General features: G+C 40.7%; 1 protein-coding gene across 1 annotated transcript in view; it reads right to left on the reverse strand.

Annotated features, from left to right (window-relative positions):
• The window catches only part of PRUNE2 (prune homolog 2 with BCH domain), a 272,917-nt gene that overhangs the window by 189,331 nt on the left and 66,775 nt on the right, over nucleotides 1-16,811 (reverse strand). Inside the window, 1 exon segment of the mRNA XM_019463559.2 lies at nucleotides 14,530-14,693. Coding sequence (XP_019319104.2) covers nucleotides 14,530-14,693 — 164 coding nt within the window.

Genomic DNA, 16,811 nt, shown 5'->3' on the forward strand with positions numbered 1-16,811 from the left:
TGTAAAGGAAAAGTAAGAAGATCATGGTCACGTAGACCATGTGCAAAGGCACTGAGGTGGGAGAGGCTCTGGAGGGATTCTTACAAAACGTAAATGTGAGGGGCACCTGGGTGGCTCAGTCGGTTAAGCATCCGACTCTTGATTTCAGCTCAGATCGTGATCTCACGGGTGGTGGGACTGAGCCCCGTGTTGGACACTGCACTTACAGTGAGAAGCCTGCTTGAGATTCTCTCTCCCTCTCTCTCTCTCTGCCCCTCACCCATCCCCCCCCCCTTCTCTCTCACTCAAAAATAAATAAATACACGTTAAAAAAAAGAATCCCTCTAGCTACCAAGCAGAGAATGAATCAGACAAAGCATACCAGGAGAATTAGAAAGCTGTTTTAGATGAGTGTCAGGGAAGAAGCAGTCCACAGGCGGAGAAGTGGACAGATTCAAGATTAATTATCATTTAAAGGTGGGGAGCAGCCAGCTGGATTCTTCGGTCTGACAATTTCTGGCACAGAATCCAAAACATAAAGATGGCTTTTCCACTCTTTGTTGAGGCAACGGTGAGTCTGAATTTCAAAAAAGACCCTCATCTGCTTCTGGCTCTGATAAACTACTTGTACCAAGAACAAGGAGAAAAGCTAGATAAAAGACCAACAAAAAAAAATTGCACTAAAATATATTTTAAAAAATCTGTGATGACATCAGGCAGTTACCCAGGTGACCATCTTAAAACTGAAGATCCTGGAGAGAAGGAAAGCGCGAAGGGGTGACGCCCACGCTTGGTGTTGTTCGTCCTCTCTGGGTATTTGTTAATTTAGAAGTTGTAGCTAATGAGATAAGAAGATTCACAGATCTAACAATAGTTTCACAGGGATGGGGAGGCAAAAACTGAGGTTCAGGGCTCTCTGCAGAGAAGGAGTGTCGGGTTAAATACCCCAGGTTTTGAGAGGAGGCCCCTGGAGAGCCTGGGAAAGAGGTTGGAGAGAAATGATCTGCAGGGTGAGTCTGGTCCACCACCAGATTTTCTCAATAAAGCTTTGGTGGAATACAACCACACTTACTAACGTTGCTTATGGATGTTTTTGTGCTATAATGACGGTGTGAGTAGTTGCAACAGAGACCGTAGGCCTGCAAAGCCTAAAATATCTCCTGCTTGACTTTACGCCGATAAAGTTTGCTGACCTCTACCACAGCCAAAGGATGAAGCAAGAATAGATTAGTCCTCAAGGCGACGCAAGTCCTGATTTGAGTCAGCTCAAACGCAAAATAGATGAAGTTTCTCTGACATTCTTCTAGCTACCTCTGGTGCCAGAAGCCTGTCCTCTTTGGAGCAAACACATCTCATCATCCATCGTTTCATTGTCTCTATACCTTTCATGTATGCTGTTCAGCAATCAATGACAAATTACCAGGCATTAAAAAATATATACATGATCAAATGACTGAAAAGTTCGGGGGGGAAAAAAAAAAAACTCATGAGAGAAGGAACGGAAACGGAACTAGAGGGAATTTTTAAAAAGGAGCTGGAGAATTACAGTAGAGAATTAGAATCTATAAATAAAATATGCAAAAGAAAATTTTAAACTGCAAGTTTAATCATTGAATGTAAGAACTCAAAAAAAAAAAAAAATAGGCATGCCTGGGTGGCTCAGTTGGTTGAGTGTCCAACTTTGGTTCAGGTCATGATCTCACAGTTCGTGGGTTCCGGCCCCGCGTCGGGCTCTGTGCTGACAGCTCGGAGCCTGGAGCCTGCTTCGGATTTTGTGTGTGTGTCTCTCTCTGCCCCTCCCCTGCTTGCGCTCTGTCTCTCTCTCTCAAAAAATAAAATAAAGGGGCGCCTGGGTGGCTCAGTCAGTTGAGCGTCCGACTTCAGCTCAGGTCACAATCTTGCAGTTGGTGCGATCGAGCCCTGCATTAGGCTCTGTGCTGACAGCTCAGAGCCTGGAGCCTGCTTCTGATTCTGTGTGGGTGTCTCTCTCTCTCTCTCTACCCCTCCCCTGTTCATGCTCGGTCTCTCGCCCTCAAAATAAAATAAGCATTTAAAAAATAAATAGGCAAAATAAAAAGTTTAAAAAAACGTATAAAAAGAACTCAAAAACTATGTTCAATGACAGATGAGATCCACTGAGATTAGTGAATTGGAAAATAAGTCAGAAGAAAATCTCCATGCTGAAGTATGGAGAGACTAAAGGGATGAAAAATCTACAGATGAGCATAAGAGACCCAGGGAACATGGAGAAAAGGCCTAACATACATGCAATGGAAGTTTCCCTTGGAGGAGAGAAAAACAGGACTAAGATTATATTTAAAAAGGCAACAGCCAATCACCTTTCAAAATTAATGAAAGCTATTACTCCACGATATTTGTGTTCCACTATGAACCCAAATCAGGATAAACACAAAGAAAAAGACCTCTAGCCATATGACACTAAAACTGCTAAAAATTACAGAGAATAGAAATTTGAAATCAATCAGAAATAGAAAACGTGACTGTCAAAGGTACAACAATAAAAGGGAGAGCTGACCTCCCCCAAAATGATGAAAGTCAGAAGACAATGGAATTGTCTGCAAAGTACGGATAGAAAATAATTGCCAATCTAAATTTCTGTACTGAGTGAACACATGAAAAAATGAAGGCAAAATAAAGACGTTTCCAGAAAAATAAACTGAAATGGTCTGCCAAGAGAAAACCCACACTGAAAGCAAGTAGGAGCAGAAGAAAACCATTATATGTGGAAGCCAAGAAATGAAGGAAGAAAAGAGGCGCACTGGAGAACGAGAATACGTGGACAAGAATAAATCAATGTTCGTGGCATAAAACAATTGCAATATCTTATGGAGTTTTAAATTTATGCGTGATTAAAATACATTCCAGTGGCGACAAATTGCAGAAGGGACCAAGTAGAGGTAAATCGCTCTACGGTTCTTGGATTGTCAGGGAAGTGATCAAAATATCAATTTATATGAAATTAGAATTGTAGGTTATAACACGTATGTAACCACTAAAATAGCTTTCTTAAATAACTGATATCTCACAAACCAATGGGGGGAAATGTAACAGCAAAAATACTTTAATATAATAGGAGTAAAGAAATAAGGAAACGGAAGAAATGTGAGACAAGTTGAAAACAAACAGCAAAGGGGTGCCTGGGTGGCTCAGTCGGTTGAGCGTCCAACTTCAGCTCGGGTCATGATCTCACGGTTCGTGAGTTCGAGCCCCACGTCGGGCTCTGTGCTGACAGCTCGAAGCTTGGAGCCTGGAGCCTGCTTCGGGTTCTGTGTCTCCCTTTCCCTCTGCCCCTCCACCTCTCACACCTCTCACACTCTGTCACTCTCTCTCTCTCTCTCAAAAATAATATATATTTTTTAAAAGACAAAAGTATCAAACTGAATTTTAAAAGCCATAATAGCAATATACTGTTTTGACTTATGCCTTGGGGTGCCCGGGTGGCTTGGTCAGTTAAGTGGCTGACTTTGTAAAAGCACACCTGAGATATGGTGAAATATGTTGAGATATGTTGAAAGACTGAAAGTAAAAAAGTAGAAAAGATGGAATAATTGTATGATATATTAATTGGAGACAAAGTAGACTAAAGTTCCCTCTCAGCAACTCTAAGAACCAGTAGGGAAAAAAGTCTGTGAAGATGGAGAATATTTGAGCAACATGACTAGCAAAGTTGACCAAACTGGCGTGTATTAAACACTGTCATCAACAATGGCGGACTAGACGTTCTTGTTTAGCACAAATAAGACATTAACCCAAACTGACCATCTGTTGAGGCATAAATCAAGTCTTTTTTTATTTTTTTAATGTTTACTTTTGAGAGACGGGGGGGCGGTGGGGTGGGGAGGAAGGGTGGAGAAAGAGGGGGACACAGAATCCAAAGCGGGCTCCAGGCTCTGAGCTGTCAACACAGAGCCCAACGCGAGGCTCGAACCCATGAACTGTGAAATCATGACCTGAGCTGAAGTCGGCCACCTAACTGATCAAGCCACCCAGGTGCCTCAAGTCGTAACAAATTTCAAAAAATTGCAACCACAGAGTTACCACCTATGGCCACCATAACAGTCTGAAAATCAGTAATAGAACAAAACCAGCAAATTCCCAAATATTAGAAAATTAAACAACACATTTCTTTTTTTTTTTTAAATGTTTATTTTATTTTTGAAAGAGAGAACATGCCAGCAGGGGAGGGGCAGAGAGAGGGGGACACACAGAATCCAAAGCAGGCTCCAGGCTCTGAGCTGTCAGCACAGAGCCGGACGTGGGGCTGGAACTCAGGAGCCATGAGATCATGACCTGGGTCAAAGTTGACGCTTAACTGACTGGGCCACCCAGGCGCCCTAAACAATGCATTTCTAAATAACTCATCGTAAAAGAAGAAATCACAACATATTTGTGGGGTGCCTGGGTGGCTCAGTCGGTTAAGTGTCCGACTTCAGCTCAGGTCACGATCTCGCGGTCCGTGAGTTCGAGCCCCGCGTCGGGCTCTGGGCTGATGGCTCAGAGCCTGGAGCCTGCTTCCAATTCTGTGTCTCCCTCTCTCTCTGCCCCTCCCCCGTTCATGCTCTGTCTCTCTCTGTCTCAAAAATAAATAAACATTAAAAAAAAAAAAAAGAAATCACAACATATTTGTAATGTATTTTAATTGAATGATAATGAAAATATGACATTTAAGTGTGTGGGATGTAACCGAAGCTATGCTCTGAGGAAAAAAACCTTTAAAAGCATCAGATGTTAGGGGTGCCTGGGTGGCTCAGTTGGTTAAGCACTAGACTCTTGGTTTTGGCTCAGGTCATGATCTCACAGTTTGTGAGTTCGAGCCTCAAAATGGGCTCCACACTGATAGCACTGAGTTTGCTTGGGATTCTTTCTCTCTCTCTCTCTCTCTCTCTCTCTAACTTAAAAAAAAATTTTTTAAAAAGCATCAGATGTTAAAAAAAACAGCGAATTTAACTAAAACATGTCAAAGGAAGGATATAATAAAAATATAAGTGTATTTATATATAAATATAATAGTTATATAATATATAATAATATAATATATAATATAAATTTTGCAATTTGCATAAAAATATAGTTTTTTAACTGTTTAAGAAAAAAAAGAGAAGAGTGAGAGAAGGGCATATTTTACCAAAATGAGGAATGAGACAGTAACATACTACAGATTCTCCTAATACTAAGAGATAAGAACAAACTGTAATAGATTATAAAATTCGTCCGAAAATACTCCTGAATAAGTGCTTCTGAATAATACTTCTGAATACTTCTGAAAAAAAAAAAAAACCCCTCAACTTGTGAAGCCTGGCAGGAAAGAAATTTAAAATGTAGATGGTTTTGTATCTGCATAAAAATGAGTCCCATTTCATGGCTCAGTCGGTTAAGCGGCCGACTTCGGCTCAGGTCATGATCTCGCGGTCCGTGAGTTCAAGCCCCGCGTCGGGCTCTGTGCTGACAGCTCAGAGCCTGGAGCCTGCTTCGGATTCTGTGTCTCCCTCTCTCTGATCCTCCCCCGTTCATGCTCTGTCTCAAAAATAAATAAACGTTAAAAAAAATTAAAAAAAAAAAAAAAAAAAAGAGTCCCATTTCAGGGCACCTGACTAGTTCAGTCGGTTGAGCGTGTGACTCTCCATTTCAGGGTTGTGAGTTCAAGTGCCCATATTAGGAGTAGAGTTTACTTAATAAAAAAAAATTTTTTTTAATGAATCCATTACACTTACTATCCATTGTTCCGAACTTCCAAGAGATACACTGATTTTATACAAACTCTTCCAAAGAATAGAAAGAGAGAACACTTCCCAATTTATTTTCTTTCAGAACCTAGCATAATCTCAATACCAATATCCAACAGGGACATCACAAGAAAGCAGAATTAAAGGCAAGTCTCTTAAATAAGCATAGCAAAAAAAAAAAACCCAAACCAAACAAAAAACTTTTTAAACTAGTCCCAAACCAAATTAGCAATATATTAGAGGTTATTATGTAGTCACCAGGTAGGGATTTCCTAGGAATTAAAGGACAAATTAGGGGCGCCTGGGTGGCACAGTCGGTTAAGCGTCCGAGTTCAGCCAGGTCACGATCTCGCGGTCCGTGAGTTCGAGCCCCGCGTCAGGCTCTGGGCTGATGGCTCGGAGCCTGGAGCCTGGAGCCTGTTTCCGATTCTATGTCTCCCTCTCTCTCTGCCCCTCCCCCGTTCATGCTCTGTCTCTCTCTGTCCCAAAAATAAATAAAAAACGTTGAAAAAAAATTAAAAAAAAAAAATAAAGGACAAATTAACATTCAAAAATCAACCAATATAATGCAGCATATTAACAGAAGAGAATATCATCTGACCATCTCAGGAGATGTCAGGTAGTAAAACTATCTAAAATCCAGGATTTAATCATTATATAAAATCTCAGCCAAGTGGGAATGGAACACAACTGCCTTAATTTGATGAAGGACATTTATAAGAAGCAAATCAAAAAAGTAAACCTTGTATTTAACTGTGAAATACTGAAGGCCTTCCACCTCAGATCAGGAATGAGACACCTGCTATTTCTATCCATCACGGCACCCTGGCCAGAGCAATGAGACAAGCAAAACAAGTAAAAGGTAGAAGGAAAGGAAAAGCAGATCTAAAAACTGTCTTTCCTCACAGATGATATGTTTGTGTATACAAAAAACTCAAAAGAACCTACAAATGAGCTTGACATTGTAAGTAAACTTAGCAAGGGCGCTTGGTACCACTTTAATAACACAAAATCTCCTGTATTTCTATAAACCATCACAATTAGAGAATTGGATTTAAAAATTAAAAAAAAAAAACTGTAATAGCATCAAAATGTAAGATCCTTAAGAATAAATTTCACAAAAACGCGCCTGTCTCACAGTTGAACTAAGAATCATCTTTTTTTTTTTTTTTTTTTGATTTGGGGATCTTAATTTTTAAATACATACAATAGAAAGCAGTATTCAGAAAGTAGCATTGCACTAAACAAAGTCCTACAGAATAAGTCACTGAAAGAGACTTCCAACATTGATTTATGAGTCTGACATGAAAATGCAAAACATACTAATGTAGGTGGGAAAAAAATAACTCAAAATCTTTCTCACCAACAACTCTGAGTTGTTTTTACTGCAAAGGAATGGTTATGGCCCAGCCTTATTCAAGGGATTCACCAATAGCAAATTTTTCTATTTCACATTAAAGACCCATTTACGTATATGCTTAACTAAATATCAATGTCAGGCCATATAAGCAGCCAAAGGCACCTCGTGGCAAAATCAAACCTGTTTTTGGAGTAAGAGTTGATTTAACTTCCAGCAAATTCTGCAGAACTAAAAAAAAAAAAATTTAAACCCATACACATGTACCCAACAGTGTCGCAGCTATTCACAGGCCAGGGGGGTTTAACAAGAAGCAACAAAGAAAGCAATTATAATAAAATTATAACAAACATTTCATTCCCTTAGAAAAAAAATCAACCACAATGTGCTTTGTTCAAAAGAATGGCAAAGCGAAGGACCTTTTGCCAAAAGCAATCGCAGTACATTAATATTAAACATGATCTAATGAAGTCAGAAGTGGTTTGGGGAAAACATTCACCACAGTAAAGGCATATTCTGCATGATAAATTCTTAGCAGAAAAGAAGGGATTCAAACCCCTTTCCTTGTTTCACTTGGGATTCTTTTTTATACTGAAACAAAAAAATTAAGGAATGAATAACAGAGGCGGGGGGAGAAGAAAGGAGAAAAAAACAGAAAATACAACTTCGTTCGCAGTTTTGCCTGAAAAGGGATAATAAAAAAGAAGCCTATTATTCTAGTGCTTAATAATCTTACGATTTAAAACATGTGAATTTAAGAACAAGGCTTATCTTGGCATGGCATAAGAACTCGGAGGTTGAGGAATTGTTCTGGTTTTATATCTAGCAAAAAAAAAAAAAAAAAGTAATTTCTTTCCTGTACCCACCACACAGATCTTCCCTCTTCCTGAGCAAAACAGGATGGATGAAATTCCCTTTGGACTCTGTAACCATTTTGGGAGACAGATGATTCACTGGGAGACATGATTCCCTCTTTGGGCAGGAGAGGAAAAAAAAAAAAAGAAAAGAAAAAATCTGGCTCTGTTCCTTTCCCATCTGACCTCCTTAAAAGGATCTTTTTTGAAGCTGTTAATCCAGGCTACTAAAATAGCAAGCAACTATTCTTTATTGAAGTTCAAATGGCATTGCCAATAGAAAGGAGAGACTGCGTTTTCTTGAAAACCTAGGACATAGGTTTTCTGCGTCCTACGCGATGAACAATTGCCATCATTTGGTTTGCTATACGTAGTGAGGCTCTGTCGAGGTCTTATACAAATAAATGTGACAGGCCTTTCGGTGGGGGGAAGCGTGGTCTTAATGGAAACCTGATTGGTAATCAGTGGCTGCAGTCTTATCATTGCCAGCTGGTTCCCAGAAACACACACGCGTGTGCACACACACACAAATACACACGCACACAAATCCCCAATGCGATGATTCAGCAACTTAATGGAGCTTACATTTGGCAATACTCCTCCGGTGCACACCTCTGGGGAAATTAAAGAACACGGACCGAGGATTCTGGCAGGTCCATAATCGTTTGTTTTTGGCAAACACTCAGGGCATAGCCCAGCACCAACTTTAGGCCACTCTGACTGCATCCAGTGACTTTTAGAAATATGCAGATTGCAGCTTGTTTGAAAACGATACCAAAAAGGTCATAGAAGCAGAGAATAGGAAGGGAAAGAAAGGAAGAGCAGAAAGAGCCGACAAGGAAAGGCAGAAGGGGAGAAAAAAATAAAATAAAATAAAGAGCCACAACAGAAGAAACAGATGTGGGGTGGGGGAGACGAGTAAAATCTCACTTCCAAAAGCCAGGGTCATTTAGGATCCCATCCGAACAAGCACATTCTCTTCGTAGACAAATAACTTCTTACACAAATAATTGCAAAGTAATCTATGGAAGTAAATCTGTGTCTTTCCAGATAAAAGTGATACTAATGATCTGTATCTTGAAATCTCTAAGTTTGAGGTATGTCTTCTTAAAAGAGCACAGCAAGACCTAGCTTTTGTAAGAAGTAGCAATTTAAGGAAACGCAAATTATGTCAACTTCATTAAATCAACGTCTGAACACACACTGGCCGTGAGTGAGTCACCTGTTGACATTTATCCGTAACTGTCCCACCAGGGCCCGGAGGGTACACTGTTATAGAAGCACAGCAGGTTATTTCTACCTTGGCAACAGGATACCTGCTTCTAATTGGTATATAAATGATCTTTTAACAACATCCGTTATAACGAGGTTCTACCTCAATATTCTAATACAATGTTCTCCCACAAGGTAAACACTGTGATATATATATATATAAATATGTAATTCATATCTTTATAATCAATATATTTAATAATATTTTATATTTATATTTATATTAAATTAAGATATAATTATACGATTCTATGATTAATGTATAATTAATTATATTTGATATTTAATAATGAATACATTTAATATAAATATATATTTCTACAGCAGTAAGTATAAGACTATAAGAGTCCAATATGATTGAATTTAAATACTTCCTGTATTTAGAGAAAAAGAGCAACATGTAGACTAAAGAAACTTAGAATGGAAAATAAGGTTGCTAGTCTTAATGGTGAAGTTGATTAAAACAACACCAATACACCAATTGGAGAGTTGAAACTATCAGACACACGGCACCCAGTTCCTGTGTAAACCGCTACTTCATATGACTGAGGATGTCGATGACATTATTAGGGGTATTTTCCGGAAAACTGATGCACGGAAAAAATTCTCAGATTTTTTTTTAAATGAGGAACTGGCATATGTATTTGTTTTAGTAACGATATAATTACAGTGAATTTGATTTCGATTTTTTCATTGGCTTCAAGAAGCTCATACACCAAGTTCTGGACTGAATACAATTTTTACAATTTTTATTCCTTTCTCAATATGTTGTTTTGTTTTTCTGGACTCTTTTGTCCTTGTTTGATTATATGCGCATGCGTTTTTGTAAACAACTTCAAATATTCTATGGGAGAAGGAAGGACCTGAGTAACGAACGGAAAAATGACAGATGACCGACTTCTGCAAATAGATAGTACATTTGATATAAATGTAAAGATCTAATAACAATGAGAGTATATGCTATATGATTCCATTTACATAACATGCAAAGCAGGCAAAACCAATCCGTGGTGTTATGGGTACATCCGGAGGGAGTAAAACTATAAAGGAAAGCGAGGAAGCGTGGGTCATAAAAATGAGAATGCCGGTTACCTTTAAGGAGGGACCGAGGAGTGATGGGAAGGAGCACAAAGAGGTCTTTTTATTCAATTTCTTTACCTGGGTAATTGTTAAAAGGATGTTCCTTTTGTGATAATACTCTGAGCTTTTTATATTTATGTTTTGTCTTCCTTTCTGTATATGTAGTATACTCCACAAGAGGATTAAAATTATATATATAATTATATACATATATATATATATGTAGATAAACAAAAGGTGAATAAAAACAAAGGCTTGCAAAGAACAGAATAAGTTCTACCAGGATTTCTAAAAACTAAATAAAAATAAGAAGAGGGTTCATTACTGAAAAGGACAATGTCCAAATTCTGGGCGTTAAGAATGTTGGAGGGATGGGCAGGAACGAAATGGATGTTACTCTTTCACAGAACTACCTAAATCAACACATTCACAAAAAGGAAAGTTATAGGGGTGCCTGGGAGACTCCGTCGGTTAAATGGCTGACTCTTGATTTCAGCTCAGGTCACGATCTCACGGTTCATGGAATCGAGCCCCACATCGGGCTCCACGCTGACGGCGGGGGGCCTGCTTGGGATTCTCTCTCCCTCCCTCCACCGCCCACATCTCTCTCTCTCAAAACAAACGTTAAAAAAGTAGAAAGTATATACACAATGGTGCACAATGCCTCTTAACGACAGTACTTCCTGAGGCGGCAGAGACACATCAGGGGAGCAGTGAACAAAACACATTAGGTCTCCTTTCTCATGAAGCTTGCATTCCGGAGTGAGGGAGCAAAAGGGAGGAAGAAAGCCGTGATAGACAGAAAGATTAGGAGACAGACAGAAATAAGCGTTGCAGAAGGAAGGCACAGCTTGTATAGATCCTCAAGAGTGGAAAGAGTTTGGCGTATCTGAAAAAGCCCCTGTCCCCGGAACACGCGATGGGAAAAGAAAGGTTGAAACGCACGAGAGGATATCAGAGCAGATCTCACACGGGCACCGGAGATGAACCTGGAATGTTAAAGAGAGATCTAAAATCTCAGAAGGAAATGAGGTCACTCAAGGATACTGTATAGACAAGAAACAGACCCCTAACACTAGAGAACAAACTGACGGTTGCCTGAGGGGAGGGGTGGGCAATGGGTGGAAAAGGTGATGGGGATTAAGCAGGGCACCTGTTGTAACGAGCACCGGGTGACGAATGGAAGCCACGAATCACAATATTGTACACCTGAAACTAATATTACGCTGGATGTTAACTACCGGGAACTTAAAGGGAAGCTTTAGATAAAAGGATAATATACAGAAAAAATGTCCCAGGATGAAGTTCGAGGGCGCTGCCATATTTCAAGGTTGAGCAGAAGAGGAGTTTACCAAGCAAGGCTAAGGAAGAGTAGGCCCGACCTCTTGCACGTTAAGGAACACTCTGAAAATTACCATGTTTTCTCCAGCCTAGTGGGCTAAGAGGCATACTGAGGGTCCTCTCCAAGGATGAGGAGATCAATATCCTGACTCAACTGAAATCCGTTTACAGCGCACCACGGTGCCTCAGCATGGTGTGTTCTAGGATATGACCACAGGAATGAAAGGCAAAGAATAATCAAATTAACCAAGTATTTTTTTCATGCTAAATTCGGGGGGGGGGGTTAGTATAAAGTTTATAATAATATATCCTCCAAAGAGGTCTAATTAGGATATTTTTAAAGACTCTTCCAAGTCTCAGCCATAAATATTTAGTCTCACGACATCTGGAAACAGTTTTCAAAATTCTTGATGGCAAGGTGTGCATAGAAATTTTATGTTCCTTCCAGATGTAGAAGAACGCATAAATACATTCTAGAAATGTGTGTCAAGTTAATGGTTATTTTGAGCACCCCAAAATATAAAATAACAGCTGTGTATAGAGACAACCTTTTGGAAAGAGAACTATCCATGTTATGAAAATAAGGAATGCTAACATTATTTATAGACAATAAATACCTCACATTGGGTTTGGTGTTAATGCATGATCAGAAGACCATGAAATCGAACTTTGAGTTGAGTGAATGTAACAAAATTTGACTCGATTCCCTTCTGACGCCTACTAAAGACTGATATTCCATCACCCCTCCACCTGTGTGCATCCACGTCCACATGCACACTTTGGCCAAAGGTCTCCAGAGCCTTCTTTCCACAGTATGAAGCCACCTTCCGGGCGTAGGGACTCTGGACTCTCTCATGACACATTGCATTGCAGTCTTTGCACATAGAGGCACTTCCTCCTCTTACATCCCAGTGTCCAGGCAGCAAGGAAGTGATGTCCCATTCTGCCAACTTCCTAAGGCCACTTCAAGGCCAACCTTATGGAAAACCTCCAATGAGAAGAAGAACCAAGGTCCTTTACCATACCTCTAATTCTCGATAGCTCTGCCAACTAAGACCAACATAACTCATAAAAGGGGTCTGCATCCCTTCTAATTCCCTAAATCTCCATAGCATCATTATTATCAACGTCAACAACAAAATCATACCTCTGTGCCAACGTATCACAGTATCGCAGTTTGATCTGTTTTTACTATTTACAGAAAAGCAAGATGATGAGCAATTTGTGGACCAACTGCCTTTCGTTCCGACTAAATAACACACGTATTTTTTGAACAATAAACCAAGCTTCTTAGTTTGCAAGAAATTGAAACAAACGACTCTCTCGTGTTTGATCATTTGCACTGCTAAACAACTTCCCTCGTGGCTGGGATCCCCAATTACCTTTATTTTCCTTCTGCTCTGTCACAGAGATAAATGATCATAGTTACTTGGTTTAGTTGGGGGCACGGTTTCCCACAGAGCATTTTTACAGATGTCCATTGTCAGAAAAATATTTAAAACAGGTTTACTGGGGTCATTAGTTGTAAAATATTTACAGGAGTCACAAAACTTGGACATTTTCCTCTCCACATTGTGGAAGAGACAGGAAGAGAAGGAAAGTGTCCTCAAAAGACTAGCTTCAGGGGCGTCTGGGTGGATAACAAGTGGTAAGCATCTGACTCTTGATTTCGGCTCAGGACATGATCTCATGGTTTGTGAGTTCAAGCCCCGCATCGGCCTCCACACTGTTAGTGCAGAGTCTGCTTGGGATTCTCTCTCTCTTTCAAAATAAATAAATAAACTTAAAAAATTAAAAAAAAAAAAAACAGTGGCATCAACATTTTCTTGGTCTTCTCCTTCCTTTTTAAAAAATTCTTTCAGTCTGTTAATCACTGTTTTTCACTTTCTTGTGTTAAATACTTTCGAGAAAAATCTATGTCTACCATGTTCAAGATGGATTATTGAAAGAAAAAAAAAAAGCTTTATACAACACCCAAAGCTGTCCTTCGTAGACAATAATGAATTTTTGTGGTAATTTTGGGCCACCAAAGTCAACTAACAATTTTCAGGTTAGAAAGCACTTTTTGGAAGTGGCGGGCTCCGTGAGTGTAAAAGAAAGATTAAAAAAGGTAGGGGCGCCTGGGTGGCTCAGTCAGTTGAGCGTCCGGCTTCGGCTCAGTCTCACAGTTTGTGGGTTCGAGCCCCGCGTCGGGCTCTGTGCTGACAGCTCAGAGCCTGGAGCCTGCTTCGGATTCTGTGTCTCCCTTTCTGTCTGCCCCTCCCCAGCTCATGCTCAGTCTCTCTCTCTCTCTCTCCTTCAAAAATAAATAAAAACATTAAAAAACATTTTTTTTAAATAAAAGAAAGATTAAAAAAGGTAACTGACGATGGTGTGCTGGGAACACAGTGTTTAAAGGAGGCGAAGTTAAGACGGAAAATATTACAATGCCAATGAGGTGGTAAAGAGACTGTAAAAGTCCTGACACAAAATCACCAAATTCAAACGTGTTTATTTTGTCATCCAAGCAGTGTTCCGCAAACCAAGCTTCTGTCGGTACCAGGAGATATTTCGATGTGAGGAGTGGATTCTGGCCTGAGTCACACTGCTGTGGGACCAGAACCGCCTCTGGAAGCTCTGGACGGCCAGAGGAGCCATTCTGGCTCCCCAACAGAGGTGAGGCAGTTCCAGTTAATAGTGAAACAGCAAAGACCCTTCATGCCTATTTTTAAACGCACATTGTTAATATTCAGTGTAATGCTACTCTTTAACAAACCCTTTACTCCCCGCTTCCCTGATGAAGCTTCCCGCGGTCTTTAAAGGGGTTGTTAAGCCAAGAATGGATCACACTCATTCTGCATGAGCAAGTCGAGAAACACTCCATTAAGCCTTCCAGTATTTAATAGAAAGAGCCATCTCTCACCTCTGAGGAGATGAGCCAGCTGCTCGGTGATGAGCTCAGGAGCCTCCCGGAGAATCTCTTTCACCACAAGGGAAGAAGAAGACTCTCGGAACTCAAGGCCGCCATCGCTCTGCTCCACCGGATTAATGACTTTGACAACCGCTGATTCTAAAGTTTGGTCCTCGCTGTAAAGCAAATGGCGGAGAGGAAAGGAAAGGGATATGGCACATCGTCTTACTTTCTGGAAGTATTTAATCTCTGCTCTCACACAAAAGACTTCCTCTCAACGGCCAAAAAGATGAGGAAGCTCACGTGACCCTTAGCCTATGCTTCACTTTCCACATTACCTAATTACCCCCCCCCCCCCGCCCCAAAAGGCTTAGTCGTAGCCCCTCACGCCGTAGCACTTGTCTCTTGTTTTGCTGTTGAAAAATAATAATAAATCATAATAGTAGTAGTAATAGTAATAATAATGGCTGCCATTTACTGAGCTTCCGCTGTAGGCCAGACACTATTATGAGGCCAGAAGGAATGTCACTAAGTCTTCTACTACACGATGACCCTATGAAATGGGTTCTAGTGAAACCCTCATTTTTAACATGAGGAAACAGGGGCACATGGGTGAGTCAGTCGGTTGAGCATCCAACTCCTGATTTCGGCTCAGGTAACGATGCCAAGGTCGTGGGATCAAGCCCCACGTCAGGCTCCATGCTGAGCATCTATCCTGCCTAAGATTCTCTCTCTCCCTCTGCCTCTCTCCCTGGCATGTGCACTCTCTCTCCCTCTAAAATGAATAAACAAATACAAATTTTAAAAAGTTAAAAATGGGGAAACAGAGGCACAAAGCAGTTAAGAAATTTGTCCAAGGTCACAAAGCTTATAAGCAGACTAGCTTGTGTTTGAACGCTGATGTGGTTTCAGAGCTTGCATATCTGGTCACAGTGCTGGAGACAAATGACCACAGGCTTATTTACTTCCACCATCATCCTTTTTTTTTTTAATTTTTTAAAATTAATTTTTAGTGTTTATTTATTTTGGAGAGAGAGTGCGAGTGGGGCAAGGGCAGAGAGAGAGGGAGACACAGAATCCAAAGCAGGCACCGGGCTCTGAGCTGTCAGCACAGGGCCCGAACAGGGCTCGAACTCAAGAACCATGAGATCATGACCTGAGCCGAAGTCGGACGCTTAACTGACTGAGCCACCCAGGCGCCACCCCCCCCCCCAACCCCCCCCCCCCACTGTCATTCTTCACATGTGAGATGAGTTGGCTTTATCAAAGGCAGAAGGAAAGAGGTGAATAAGGCTGACATTGGTCTTTCCGTCTGCCAGAAACAAATGAGTGGGAATGAAGGAAATAAAGATCTCAATTTTGGAAAGCGTTCTGTTTCATAAATAGTCCTGAAGCTCAAGTTCACAGTGTCAGCCCCCAAACCAGCAGTTTTTCAGTTTTCATTGGGAACAAAACTCTTCCAAAGATTCTGACTTCCCAAGATTTCTTTAGCTTCTTGCACTGCCTTTATCCATATTTATTCACATGAATTGGTTTGTAAAAGTGAGCACATAAATTGAGTCAAGGAGGTGATCATCCCGAACACTGATCATTGAAGTCAGTCAGATAACCTCCCGGTAACTCTCAACCAACAACTGATTAATAAATAGGCAAAAGAGTTTGTGTTTCAAACGTCATGGGGATAAAAACAGCCCCACGTGAGCAGACTGTTTTCAAAACTCTTTAGAGCTGAATGAACTGCATGACAGGCAGGTCAATGTACTCGTACCTAAATATGCTTCCTAAAAAGAGTTAAATAGGGGCGCCTGGGTGGCTCAGTCGGTTAAGCGTCCGACTTCAGCCCGGGTCACTATCTCGAGGTCCGTGAGTTCGAGCCCTGCGTCCGGCTCTGGGCTGATGGCTCAGAGCCTGGAGCCTGCTTCCGATTCTGTGTCTCCCTCTCTCTCTGCCCCTCCCCCGTTCATGCTCTGTCTCTCTCTGTCTCAAAAATAAATAAACGTTAAAAAATAAAAATAAAAAAAAAAGAGTTAAATAAAAAATTAGATATTAGTACAAGTTCTTATTTCATGCACACTAACATCAATATCCACTGGTTATGGTCCTAAACCATCAGCAAATTGGCAAAGTGTGCAAAAAAAACCTACTGTCTCAAACCACTGAGGTATTTACTAGTGACTCTTCATTCAATAGCACCACAGAGCTTATCAAAAGGGCATCTTTGGGGGCGCCTGGGTGGCTCAGTCGGTTAAGCGTCCGACTTCGGCTCAGGTCATGATCTCGCGGTCCCTGAGTTC

The sequence above is a fragment of the Panthera pardus genome, unplaced genomic scaffold (assembly GCF_024362965.1).
Source record: "Panthera pardus isolate Hobbes unplaced genomic scaffold, ASM2436296v1 HiC_scaffold_20, whole genome shotgun sequence".
In the NCBI taxonomy this organism is placed as follows: domain Eukaryota; kingdom Metazoa; phylum Chordata; class Mammalia; order Carnivora; family Felidae; genus Panthera; species Panthera pardus.